We start from the raw sequence: 14,033 nt of genomic DNA on the forward strand, positions 1-14,033 counted from the left end.
CAGACAAGATGGCACAGCAGTCATAGTCAGCACTGCCAGGCACATAACACTACTAAACATACAGCACTTTTACAATAGTCACAGGCACTTAAGACACAGACACAAGGTGGAGAAATGATAGACATTTTAATAATCAAATATTGGAAAGATTTTTTGGGGTGTGGGAGGAATTCTCTACACCACCATTTAACCCTGTCTCCCTTGGATCTATGTCTGCACATGACACTCAGAATAACCGATGAAAACAGAGGGTCTAGCATTAAGCAGGTTGCCAAAAGTTTGTGATTATTTCCCCCCCCCCCGCAACTTAATTTTTTTTTGTGTTGGTGTTATGGGTAGAAAGCCTTGGGTCGTAAAATGTATTCCAATAGCTGAAGGTGGACTCTGTTGTGAGTATCCTAAAAAAGGAAAAGGCTCTAACAAAAGGATATAATTAGTCTAGAACCAACAAAGCAAGGTCAATGCAAAAGCCAGGGCATGTATCTGTAGCTGAATGAGGAGGAAAGAGCCAATGGTCCTGAGCTGATTACTGCCCAGTTCACTGTACCTGACTACACAAGCCTGGGAGCTGCAGGAAAGCCAGCTGCCTTTCTAATTAGGACACTTGGGACACACCAACTTTTTTGGTCATAAAAGTGGTTGTATAGATTTAATCTTTGAAACAGTCTTTAAAAACAGAGATTTTGCATGATCAGCTAGAAGCTGCTGTTCTTCAAAAGAGAAGGGTGATCTATTGGGATCATCTCCAGGAAGTCCTCCTTATAAGCAGAGATGAGCCTGATCTCTAAACCCCTCAGGTTCTGAAGAGAAGTCCATTTCCTCACTATTTTGAGTTTTCATTAAAATGATAGATAACACGGTGGTGGGGGATGGGAAAGTCCTCCCACTCTAAGGTTAAGATGGAGCCAAGAGTGCAATGAGATTTTAAAAATCTCCCTGAACTTAAACAAAAATCCTGGGCATTATGATGAGATAAAATTTAAATTGTCCACTACAGAACAATAAACTGTTTTTTAGAGATTCTGGTCTTTTCCTCTTTTAACTTTCTTGGTTTATAGTGTCTATGCATTTATATTTAGTGAAAACTAATGGGCACATTGGGATTAAAACTCCAGAGTCAGAATCTGGCCCATGTAATATTGGCATTAATATCACTTAGCTATAACCAAATGAACTAAGTGCTCAGGAACAGCCGACTAAACACTTCTGTCAGTTGTCAGTCTCTCAGTGATCCCAACAGAGCACAGTGTGAGGACGTTAGTACAGTCCTCTTCAAAGGGACAGGGAACAGTGTGGTTGTGATACCCATCAAATTATACCACTGAATTAAAAAATGTTTTTAATGTCTCCTCTAATAATTATATTGTAATGTGTGTCACAATTGGTAACACATTTGAACTTGGTGTTTCTTTCATTAGTTAGTATCTGGATCTACGCAAGTTGCTTTAATTAGATTGCTTTCTGAAAAGAATAATAAGGCAGGTTTAGGACCAGGCAGAACATGAGCATAAGGATAGTGTCTTTCCTTACCATATTTGGTTTAATTTTAGGCATGATCATACCTTCCTAAAGAGGGGCAATGAGCTGATCACTGAGCTACAGCACATTTTTTAGAGTTATTTGTCACATTGCAAGCAATATGGATGAGATTTCAGGAAAAGAATGAGCTACCCCACTCAAATGCATAACAAATATGCTTGACTGGCATTTGGAAAGAAGATAAAAACTCTTATTAAAATTTAACATCAACTTGGCCAGACTTTGGGCTGAACTGGAAGAACAAAGTGATGCTCAGTAAAAAGCCAGGGATGGGAATGATTTGATTTCTACTCATAAGGCTGAAATAAAGAAAATGAGAATGGCCAGCTACTTCCTTCATCACAGGTCTACATAATCTTGGATTCCAACTCTTGCCACTGCACAATGGCTTTTTCTTTTGAAGTGCTTAATTTGTAGTTGTATAGATCTGACTTCAGTGGAAAGAGGGAATATCCAGTGCTACAGTGTTCTCAAAGAGAACAAATGGTTCTGGGTTGGTGGTGGTGCACAGAATGATACGGAAAATGATCGCACCTCAGCACTAGTCACCTGGGAGCCTGGCCTGGCCAAGCTCCTCCTCCACTTTAACCCAGCTGGAATGGGTAACATGGTTACTGCACTTTGGGATACACAGAATTCCATAACAACTTCTAAATATTCTTCTTCCTTTTCCTTTATGTGTCCCAGGGTCTTAAGCTAATTCATTGCCTCTATATTCTGAGAGCACACCTAGCCCAGTGCATGGGTTGGGATTATGGGAGGCACTAAACTTAGGCTGGAATGGCCTTACAGATGTGGCCACAGTGCTATTATTTGCCATAACAATGCCTATGTCAATAGACACAATGCTACCCACAACATAGGCTTTCTGTGTGATCATGAAAGATACACTGCCTTATATCCCACTTACCACAGAGGGACCATCCTGATGTAGAATGACTGAATGGATTGGTGAGGACTGCATCAGAGACAATTTTTTTAAAAAAGGAATCACAAGGGGGTCCATTGTGATTTGCTCATTTTGACATGAAACATCAAAGTTACCCAGAACCTTAAACACATCAAGTACAAATGCAACACATACAAGCAAAGTGAATTCAATAGGATTCCTAGCAAACTATTAAACTGCAAGGTGGTAGGGCAGGGAGTAGTTGCAGAGAAAGGGAGTGAGATGGTGACAGAGACAGAGATAAGGAAATAGAAGATGAGATATACAAACCAGTTATTTACATTTCCATTTTTCAGAGTCTGATCCCACCAGCAAAACAGATCCTGCCCCAGGTGGCCAGAGGCCTCTGATTATGAGGACTATCTGAGCAGAGCTGCAGAAACTATAACTCTAGTCCTCATGAAAATGAGAGGCAGTTTATTATTAAAATCCAAACATGAAAATACTTCAAACCATTTAGTTAGCAGCATAGTTCCAAATGCAGCATTCCCTTTATCAATCAAGTCTAAACCATGTGGCTTCAGTGCATCTGTCCTGCTAAATCTGCTAAAACTCTTAAAAGAGCAGTGCAAAAGAGAAAAGACATCTTTCCTTTTAAATGGCAGACAATCCTTATAAGACATTCTCTAGGGTTCTATTCTGAAGACTATTCAATTTGATTTGGGGCACTTTTTAAACAGCCATTTGGCACTTTCCATTCGGAGTTCTTAGGCACAGTGTGACAGAGTCAGCTTGGTGAGCCCTTCCCCGTGCATTCGGTATAGCAGCTGAAACTCAGCAGGCAGCTGGTGGGACTCCTGCCACTTGGTGGTAAATTTGGTTCCTTTTTTGTCATAGTAATGGTATGGAAGATCTTCCCTTGTGTTGGGGTCAAATCCAAAAGGCCAAAATCCATACAAGTGGATCTCTTCACATATTGCTGATGCAAGGGTGTACATAAGAATACCTGTGCTCAGCCGTTTAGGTGACAAATGTTTGTTTTTCCAGTACCTGTGGAGCAATAAGTACATGTGGATTCAAAGGTCAGCGATGAAGGTTTCAATCAGCAAGGTCAATCTGACTGGGCTGGGTAGTGGATTTGTTAATGTAACTTAAATAGTGCTTGCTTTGAAATTATCTTTTAGGCAACCAAAAACAACCTCTGGGAACAACTGGCTACATAATTTGTGAGATCCAGCAAGAGATAAAAATTTGGACTCTTGGTTCAAAAAGTATTGAAAATTTCGAGTGCAAGAGCAAAGTATTAAGCTAAGTGTTGGGCCCTTGTGAGTGTGGGATTTCCTGGGATCGTACTGTTTGCACACCTTTGAAGCTGGCCTTTGAAGCTGCCCCTGGGTTTTTCTAAAGAGTGGTGTGGCTCTGACTCAGCAGTGACACAACAGAAGGCCACCAAAAAATGACTGTGCTTTTTTTTTTACATAAAGGGCTCTTGGATAGGGTAAAGGAGGTCGTTTAATCTAAGGGAAACTCCTCTGTCCCTTCCTTTCTCAAACCTAGAAATAAACCCTTCATTCGGGGTTTAGAAAGACTGTGGAGGCTTATTTTTCTTCTCTCTTGTAAAAAATTGTATTCCTTGCTTCTTTGTCTTCTAACTGGGGATTCCCAAGCCCATCTTCAGCATGCCACAATCTGGCATGCTAAATTTTTTAAATTCAGAAAGTGTGTAAGATACATTAAATGTAAATAATAAATTATAGGTATTAGTCCTTCCACATTTAAATAATATTAGTACTCAGAAACCTTCCTGCTGACACCACCAAATATTTGAGGCTTCTCTGTGGTGTGTGTATCATTGGAGATGCAGGCAGAATGAAACTGTTCATTAGTCAGGTTTCTGTGGACTGTATTTCCTTCCAGTTTTCATTGAACCCATGTATTTTTTTGAGGCCTGAGTGGCTGTGAAACATTATGATTAACTCCACTTTTGTGGCAGGCAGCCACACAGGATAGTTTCCGGAAGTTTCTAAGCACATGTAGTTTCTTATTCACTACTTGAAGGTTTCAAAGGTGAACATTTCCCCTTTCAGATGAAATTTAAAAGTTCAATCTTGGTTTTAACATTCCTGTCTAAGGAGCTGGAATGACTCTGACAACCCTTTTGGTATAGTCAAACTTAAACTGAACAAAAGGGGAGCAAAATGAGGAGATCAAAAGACCATGGGACAGGTTGGCAGGAGACCTGACTTCTAACTCTGGTCTTGCTCATTTAAGGCAGTGACTTTGGGTAAATAACTTCTGCTCCTTGTACCTTAATTGATTCATCTTTAAACTTAGGAGTTGGGCTACATTACTACTTAAAAAGGTGACCATATATCCTGGGGAACTAGGACAGTCCTAGTTTTTCAGTTTTCTGTGTTGCAATTATTAATAGCACCCCCTTTCTCTCAAACAAAAAGTTCCAGTTTGGACCATAAATTATGGCATCACTCTACCACTGAGATACAAACCAGTTTATTAGGCTGTAATTCCTCCTATGAGAGGTCAACTAAACAGATCTTACATCTTAGGAGGCTACAGGATGGGGAAAATCTATTGTGGAACAAAGATCTTCAGAATTCTCTGTTTACCAGGTCTCCCAGAACCCACCCCAACTTATAGTAATATCTAGGGCTATGTTAGGACACTGAGGCTACTTACATAGGGGAAACTGAAGTTGAGATAATTTTCTCCAGATGAGTTAAAAGAAAAAAAACTCTACAATTAATCTTGTTTTATAAAATGCCCTGGACTAGTGGTTCTCAATTCTGACTGCATATTGGAATCATCAGGGGAGTTGTTAAAAAATACCAAGTACCTGGTCTCCACCTCCCTGCCCACCAGATAAATTACATGAGGATCTCTTGAGGCAGAGCCTAGACAATAGTATTTTTAAAGCTCTCAAGTGATTATATATACAACCAGAATTGAAAATCACCAGACTAGATGAAAATATTGCATTTCTGGCTGATCTGTCTATCAAATTCCAAGAGGTAACAATATGCTTATAGAATACATTTTCATGTTTTGTCCTAAAATATCAGATTATAAAGGCAGATTGTGCAATTTATGATTTATCTAGGTGTTTTGCTAACCTTGGACATCTACAAAACACATAAACTTAAATCAACTTCATTGTTTCTGAAAAAAAAAAAAAACCACTTGATTTGTCTCTAATTTAGCCATTGGCATTCTTGGAATATAGTTACCTATTTAGAGAAAATTGTTGATTTGTGGTGATTTCCATGACTGCTCCATAGCCTTACTAGCAAGGGAGAGGACAGAGAAGAGACAGGAGACTGATGAAGCACCAATCTTTCCATCTGACACTTGGTTACCAGCTGTGGGTAGATGGAACTTCTTAGCTAGAATGATTAATTCATTCACTCATTACAAAAGGTATGAGTTTCTTCTAACTACTACTAAACTCACCACAACAACTAATGAATTGGATGGCTCCCACCCCCAAGAGATTACAACATTGATTTGCCATCTGGTGGAGTATGAGTAAAATGCAATAAAATATACACACCTGTTGACATGTTGCATTATATTTCCCGGCCAAGCCAGTTGGACTTTTAACTGACCTCTGTGTTCAACAAAAAAGTCAACTAATGTCCTGGTCACAGTTGCTGAAGTGTGGAAGAAAAATGCAGGGATCCAAAGAATGGCCCCATCAAGCTTTTTTAAACTGAGGAAAAAGTTGTTACGGTCCTGAATAGTCAAGAGATTGTTGTAATATTTTCCAGGATGCTGGGGTTGAAGGTGGTAAGGTTGGTTTTTCTTCCAACATCTCTTTGGAAAGCCTCCGTAGGGGCGAAATTGCAACGGAAAACAAAATCTGATTTATCTATTTCTTGTCCACACTGGCTCCCTGTCAGGATCCCACTATTTCCAACCACAGCACAAATATTATAATGCTTGTTCATAATGGGTGACACATCTGGAAGCAGTGACCGGAAGTTATTGCTAATAGAGAAAACATATTTATGGCTGGAATAATCATAGTGCATCAGTTGTCCAATCCGAACACTATTCTTGGTCAAAGAAAAATTTTTTATTACATCGACATGCTGAAGAATTTCTTGCCTAAAATAAAAAAAAAATTCATGAAAAGCATTCCATTCAGAAGACTTGATTTTTCATCTTATGTCTTATGCTGACATTTCATTCAGAGGGAATCTTAGGCTCATTGAATCCAAAAAAGATTATATATACATAATTGTGGTCCTTGAAGGGAGGACTGCTTCACAATCTTCGCATATTCTAATCTTTCAGTCAGTTTCTGAGTGTATTCTTTGAGGCTTGTAAATGTAACTTACAGTTTTAGCTGCCATACCTTGGTTTTCTGCTCTACATGATGAATGTATCTTATTTGATCAGCAGGGAGGTATAGAGCAAATTATGTCAGAAAATACAGGGAGACAATTTACACAGGCCCGAAATAGCTCACATTAATGCACAAACATTAGTAACACAGAGTTTGTAAGTAGGGTCTACTCGTTTGCTACTGGACTGCAGTGCTCAAACAGTATCAAATATCATTGGTGTCCAAATAAGAGCCAAATAGATATGAGTCAGGACAGCACTATCTATTATTGAAAAAGAAGATGGTAATAGCAGTGGGTATAGCTGAATATTTAATACAAATAAGATGATAATCTCATTAAGGCCCTCTGAATAATGAAACAGGGAGTTTTTTCTACTTGATTATATAGAAACACAAGAAACCTAATCCTTAGAAAACAAGGCTATTATAAATCCTGAAAATACGTCCATATTCTAACAATTCAGTACATAAACAAGGCAAGATTGATACTTAGAACTAATTTCAGGTTGCTTTCATATTGAGCTTTAAGTAAAATTAAGTATCTCTTCTTAAAGTTTTAGCTATTTAAAATATTCAAGAGAGACCAGTAACATGCTACTTTGCTGCTAGATTCTCCAATGTTAAGTAATCCCATTGAATTTCTTGTAACTTTTGCCTAAAATGTAGCGGGAATGAAATGAAATGCTTTACATATCATCACATTGCTTGGAATTTTATTTTAAAAATGACTTTATTCTTCAAAACAGAGGCAACAGCAACTGAAATCTTTGAAACTTCCCAAGTTACCAGTACCATTCTTACAAGTTGTTAAAAAAGTAAGGCAGATTTTAAATGCTACTGGTAAAAATTTTATTAAAGATTATCTAATTAATTAAAATGAGGGAAGTTTTGAAAAAGAAATATTCTTCTGACTGGTCATTTGGGTTACATGGCCTAGTGTGGGAAGAATATTTTTTATTGAGTTAGAAACATGTTCTTGGGAAACCTAAAATGTGTTCTACCCATGAAAATGTTCTGGGTTGACTATAAAATTAATATTGAATTAAAGCCCTCCCAATTATTTAAAAACACTTCCAGAGTTTTAGAATTGATCAATTTTCATGAACTAATTTATAATTAACCATAAGTATTTTTAAAATGTTAATCTTAATCATATGACTGTATGTTGACTTTTCATCTAAACAGTATTTTCATGAGACCATGAATATCCACTGAATTTGTTTTAATTCTGCCCGTAGATTAAACTTGTAAAAGAGAGAGAACAAGCAATACTAGAAATGCTAAGACCAAAACACAACTCCCTAAATAAAGTGGTTCGTAAAATAAGTATTCACACTTCTAATGAATACACTAGATGGCTCACATCCCATTTAGCAGTATAATAATCCCACCGTGAAGGAAGGAGTAATGAGTTACTGTGGTTTGCTAAGAGTAGACCAGAATCATTGAGTAGAATAAATACATTTTAACAAATCTCATCCTTCTTCCTTCCACCTAAAAAAACAAAACCCCAAAACCATCTTACGTCTATAAAATGAAATTGCTACAATTAGTGTGAATTAAGTTAGCTTTACAATAAGCAAAGCTGTAAAGACAATGAAAAGGCAAAACCAAAAGAAAACCATAGTTAAATACCTACATACATTTGGGCCAGCATTTTCACAAGTAATTTGATGGAGACAGATTATGGCATTTTCCGTGTGTTTCAATGAAACAATACCATTTTATTCTATTTTTCAAGTTTTTTTCAGTGACGGAATGAAAATGCATTGGGTGGTCTTTTTGCAACTAACCTTTTGTCTGTTTTTTAAAAATAGATGGCTTTGGTAGTACTTGCCAGACTTGTTAGCTGTAAATCATGGTGCTCAGTCAAGCCCAAGTGAAATACCCTTTTTTTTTTTTCTATTCACATTGGTCCTGATGTGTCCTTTTTGTGACAGGACACTACATACTCAGGAGAAGTTTCCTGATCATTGTTTTGGGCAGTCATGCCAAGAAAACAATGCAGATACACCTGGTGGTGAGGGTGGGGGGTATAGATGTTTGTTGTTTTAGATGTTTTGTTTGCTTGTTTTGTTTTGTTTTGTTTCGAGCTCTAGAATTCTTAAAAGCACCTTTTGGATCTTTTCCTCCTATCCTACCTTTGATGTAAAAACGCTGTCCGATTAAATGTCCACTTAGAAGGTTTCTCTTGGAGTTCCTGGGTGAGAGAATTCGTAATGGGCACAAATGACGGGTCTAGAAACTTCAGCGCAAATTGTGACCTGGAGAGGAGCATGAGCACAGACAAACGTGCTGGCCTCAGCTCGGGGAAGCCAAGGTAGCCATTAAAGTCCAGCGGCCCGGGCGGCGGCGGCTGGCACGCGCGCGGGCTCCGTTCCGTCCCGGAGCCCCTCTCATTTGGTCCGCCCTCTGCTCCCACACACACCCGAGAGAAAGAAAGAAAACTAGGGAACCCCATCTGCATTGTCCATCCCTCCGGGTGCCGGAGAGACCATAAAATGGCCGTCATGCGGAGAGCAGGGCGCACGCCGGGCGCAGGGCTGGAGCCCGCGGCGCTGCGAGGACCACGGAATCAGCACCGCGGACAGCGGCCGCCCGCCAGCCTGACCCGCTACGCCCTTGCAGCCCCAGAGAACTGAATTTTGGAGAAAGGGCAGAGGAAACCTGAGACCCAGGGAAAGGCTAGGGGTGGTTCCTGCCTTAACCTCTTCCTTCCCGAGCCCACGTCCGATTTCACTTCCTATAACTTGGCTGGGGGTCCCCGGGAGCCGCCGGCCAACTCCGCTTCTCGGTCCAGGCGGGGCTCCTCTGGGTTCCTCGCCTCGGTCCCAGCTTCGACCACAGGTGGCACTTTGTAGTTGCCACCTGCCCGTCAGGATGCCCCGCTGGGAGAGCTCCCAGGGTCACAGGTAGGGGTGGGGTTTCTCGCAGAGCTGCGTCAAGCTGCGCCTGGAGCCTTCTCAGTCCGGCCCAGCGCCGGGCGGTGACTCCGACCTGGCGAGGGTGGGCGGCCCTTCCGAGGCTCGCTTCCCGCAGGGGGCGGGGGATGCAGGAATCCCGGAAAGGGGTGGGGCGGTGGCAGCGAGGGAAAGGGTCGAGGGAGAACGCCCCAGGGGCTTCCTGAGAATAAACCCGCGTGTCCTTTGATAGGGCTGGAGGAGGAGAGGAGGAGGGCGCGAGGGGAGTCCGGCGCCTGCGCCATTAAACCGCCCGCACCGCCCCGGGCCCGGCTCGCGGAGTCTGAGGACAGGGCGCTGGGAGGGCGCTCCCCTCACGCCAGTCCATCTCCTCTCGCCACCCCCTCCCGAACACACACACCGTCTTTCCCTCCACCCTCACCCTCCTGAAAGCCTCCCCAACCCCATTTCTGAAATGAGGGAAGGGATGCTGAGGAGAGGAAGAATACGAGAAATGCAATCAGCATCGATTTGGACAACGCTTCTATGGGGCTTTGGTTAAAAAAAAAAAAAAAAAAAAAAAAAAAAAAAACCAGAGAGGGGGAGGGAGAATTAGAGAGAGGAGTGAAAGACCCGCGCAGTTATCTGGGCCGCAAAGATCTTGAGAAGCCAAAAACACGCCCTCCCCGCACGTCTCCGCCTTCCCGCAAACACGCCCAGCAAGCCAAATTCCCGAGGTGCTGCTAACACGAGGGCGCCGCACTCCACCGGAATCCCGCGTGGAACATGTACATTCGGGCGCCCCCCGGGCTGGCGTAGCTTGGAGTGGTGAAGATGTGCTCCTTTTCAGAGGACACGTAGCTGATGAGGGCGATAAAACAGCAGGCGGCGACGCTGAGCATTACCACGCCCAGCACACTGGCGCCCCCGGGCCGATTTTGGCAAATTTCTCATCCCCGGGCTGGGCTGGGTCAAGGGAAAACCGGGGAAATGCGGTCCCATTGAGCGGCCTAGCAGCTCGCTGGCGTGTGTGTGTGTGTGTTGTGTGTGTGACGGCGCGCGTGGCGGAGGAGGCGCGCGGGGGACCGGCGCGGGAGGCGGGGCCGGTGGGGCCGGCAGGAGCCCCGGAAAGCAGCGGGACCCCCTAGGCAGGGGCGCGCGGGGCCGGAGGCCGAGCAGGAAGATGGAGGGGCTGCGCGGCGGCGTGGCGAAGGAGCGCGCAGCGCCGTGCGTCCCCGGCCGCCGGCTCAGGCTCCCCCGCGCGTTTCCAGCGAGGCTGCCATCTCCGCCGTCGCCTGCAAGATAAATGTGATTGGAATAATGTTACAGTTCGATCTAAGCACAGGATTTAATTAATGAACTCTAATCTCCCAAATAACCGGGAGGGGGGGGTGCAGGAGAGGAAGGAGTAGGGGGAGGTAGTGGAGGGAAGGGGAATGAGGCTGACAGACTGCAGCCGGCGCCTACGGCCTCCCCGGCTGAGGGTGCCGGCGAGGTGGCTGTGGGGAGACGAGATCCCAAACTTAGTTTAATGGACCATTCATTACTTTATAATATCACGGAATAGGGAGACAAATAACCGGATTTGCTGTCCTAAAATATAAACAACAGCTGGGTGCTTCTCAGAGAAGCAGGGAGAATGGTTTTTGGAAGGCAGCTGTTTAAAAGCATGTCCCCTCATGCGGGGCCCTGGCCCTCCGCCCCCCGACCCTCCACCCCAAAGGAAGTTCCAAACAGCATCTGGGCCTACCTGCCTCGGGAGCCCTTAAAACCTTCTTGGAATTTGCCAGAATGACTCCCCTGTCCGCCTTTTATGCCCACCACATACTTGACTTATCCCTAAAGGGTGGGTAGTGCCTAGCAAAGTTGCGAGGTGACCTGTGAGTGGGGAGGGCCTGCCTTCCTCTCCCCTTTCCGTCTTCCAGTGGAAGGACAATGTGCTCGCCCCTGACTTGACCGGGCCTGGTGAAGTCAGCCCTGGTTTAACTCTCCAATGCCCACTCTTCAGACCCATCCCTCAGGCCTGGCCACCTGATGGACTAGGTGGCCTGAGCCTTCCAGAAGCTGACGCCATTAAACAACACAGAATCTTTTTATGAAGGAGCCCAAGAACCAAATAAGAGGCTGCCGCTAAGAGTGGAAGGAAAACACACTAACACTTTGCATTGCTTGACCTTAAATTTGTTTTAGTATATTCACATGTTTCTTGTTTTAATATCCATTAGAAATACAAATTAATCCATTTTCAGTCATGCAGTTGGGTGCTCAGGGGAAACTCGCATGTTTCTTTAACTCTGTTCTTTGCAATTAGCTTATGGCCTCTGCCACCCTAGCTTTACTCTTGGCTTGGTACTCCCTAATACTGGTCAATAAGCGCTAATGAAGAGAGCTAGAGGTGAGAAATTGGCCTTTGAGTTCTGATAAAACAAGTTGAGATTTTTTCCAAGGTGGTTATGACTTCTTTCTCTCCTGAACTTCTTGCCCTGTGGGCTTTCATGGACCTAATGTTATTATCTGTCTGGGGTCTGTAAATTCCTTGAAGGGGTGAGCTCCTGGATTGTAAGTTTCTTTAGAGCAAGGCTTGTCTTCCTTCTCCAATACTGTCTCTCACACACGTCATGCTTGCTAAATGTTTGAAGACCTGATGAGCTCCCTTGGGAAACATATCTGTGTGGCTGTGGACAGTAGCACACAGAATGCTCCTATTTGTTTCCAATGACAAAGGGGGTCACTTTGCACCCACTAGACTTTTTGACCAAAATCTAAAAGTGTGTGTCAGAAGGACACAAATAACCTCCTTCCCTCCGTGGGGCTTTTTTATTATTTAAAAAAATTTAGAAAAGGCTTGCATGCCTGGATATGATGAACACTTGAATTATATTTTTTTGAATTGCTATTTTTTAAAAAATGATTGTATAAGTAAGGTGTAAAATGCCAAAAGGGAGTAAGATCTTAAGAGAGCCATCTAGGAATGACACCTGTTAGAAAAAAGTCTTCTTGAACAAGAAATCAGGGAACATGCTATGGAGAGGCAACCCAGGGTAGTGTTACACCTTCAGACTCTGGAGTCAGAAAGACCTGACTTCAAAAGCATACTCTGGGTATTATCAAAAACACAAAAAATAACATATGCTGGCAAGGATGCAGAGAAAAGGGAACTCTTATACACTGTTGGTGGGAATGCATACTGGTATAGCCACTATGGAGAACAGTACAGACGTACCTGAAAAAACTACAAATTGAACTATCATAAGATCCAGTAGTCCCATTACTGGGCATTTATGCAAAGGAACAGAAATCAATATTTCAAAGAGTTATCTACCACCATGTTTATTGCCACACTGTTCACAATAGCCAAGATATGGATCAACCCAAGTATTCAACAGCAGATGAATGGATACAGAAAATGTGGTATATATACATAATGGAATCTCATTCAGCCATAAGTAAGAATGAAATTCTGTCATTCTCGGCAACATGAATGAGCCTGGAGGACATTATGTTAAGTGAAATAAGCCAGGAACAGAAAGTTAAACACCGCATGTTCTCACTCATACACAGAAGCTAAAAAAGCTGATCTCAAAGAAGTAAAAAGTAGAACAGAGAATACTAGAGGCTGGGAAGTGTAGGGGGAAGAGAGGATAAAAGATTTGTTAAAGGATACAAAATTACAGCTGGATAGAAGGAATAAGTTCTAGTGTTCTATAGCACTATAGGATGACTATAGTTACAATAATGTATTATATATTTTCATATACCTAGAAGAGAAGATATTGAATGCCCCAAAACAAAGAAATGATATAAGTTTGAGATGACAAATATGCGAATTACCCTGATGGGATCACTATACATTGTATGTATCAAAATATCACTATGTACCTAAATATGTATGATTATTATGTATCAATTAAAATAAATGCTTACTCTGGCATCTATAGCCAGGTGACCTTGGGTAAGTTACAACTTCTCTGTATTTTAGTCTCCTCATCTGCAGAACTGGGATAAAAGTCTCCCAGGGTTTGGGGGAAGATTAAACAAAGCATATAAAGGCCTTTGCACCCTGGCCTATATTAAGCAGTTAATAAATATGAGCTAAGAGCTTGGGTAAGTTTTAGTGTCTTTTCTATGACGCTGTAAATGTCCTGCTACAGAGTGCATAGGAAAGGACATACTTGGGTGAGATATTTTCTTGCAGAGAATAGCCAAGATCAAGAAACTCTTCAGTTCCCTTTTTAAAACAGCATAACAATCATGAAAATGGCCATACTGCCTAAGGTAATTTATAGATTCAATGCCATCCCCATTAAGCTACCAGTGACTTTCTTCACAGAATTGGAAC

At 42.4% G+C, this 14,033-nt stretch overlaps 1 protein-coding gene across 1 annotated transcript in view; it reads right to left on the reverse strand.

Moving 5' to 3' along the window:
• Positions 1 to 2,547: 2,547 nt before the first annotated feature.
• ST8SIA3 (ST8 alpha-N-acetyl-neuraminide alpha-2,8-sialyltransferase 3) overlaps positions 2,548 to 14,033 on the reverse strand; it is a 96,785-nt gene continuing 85,299 nt past the window's right edge. Inside the window, 7 exon segments of the mRNA XM_017890452.1 lie at positions 2,548 to 3,478; positions 5,997 to 6,210; positions 6,213 to 6,553; positions 8,936 to 9,058; positions 10,463 to 10,617; positions 10,620 to 10,706; positions 10,708 to 10,940. Of these exon segments, the coding sequence (XP_017745941.1) occupies positions 3,196 to 3,478; positions 5,997 to 6,210; positions 6,213 to 6,553; positions 8,936 to 9,058; positions 10,463 to 10,617; positions 10,620 to 10,706; positions 10,708 to 10,940 (1,436 nt within the window). The 3' untranslated portion in view covers positions 2,548 to 3,195.

The sequence above is a fragment of the Rhinopithecus bieti genome, unplaced genomic scaffold (genome assembly GCF_001698545.2).
Source record: "Rhinopithecus bieti isolate Rb0 unplaced genomic scaffold, ASM169854v2 scaffold_17861, whole genome shotgun sequence".
Lineage (NCBI taxonomy): Eukaryota > Metazoa > Chordata > Mammalia > Primates > Cercopithecidae > Rhinopithecus > Rhinopithecus bieti.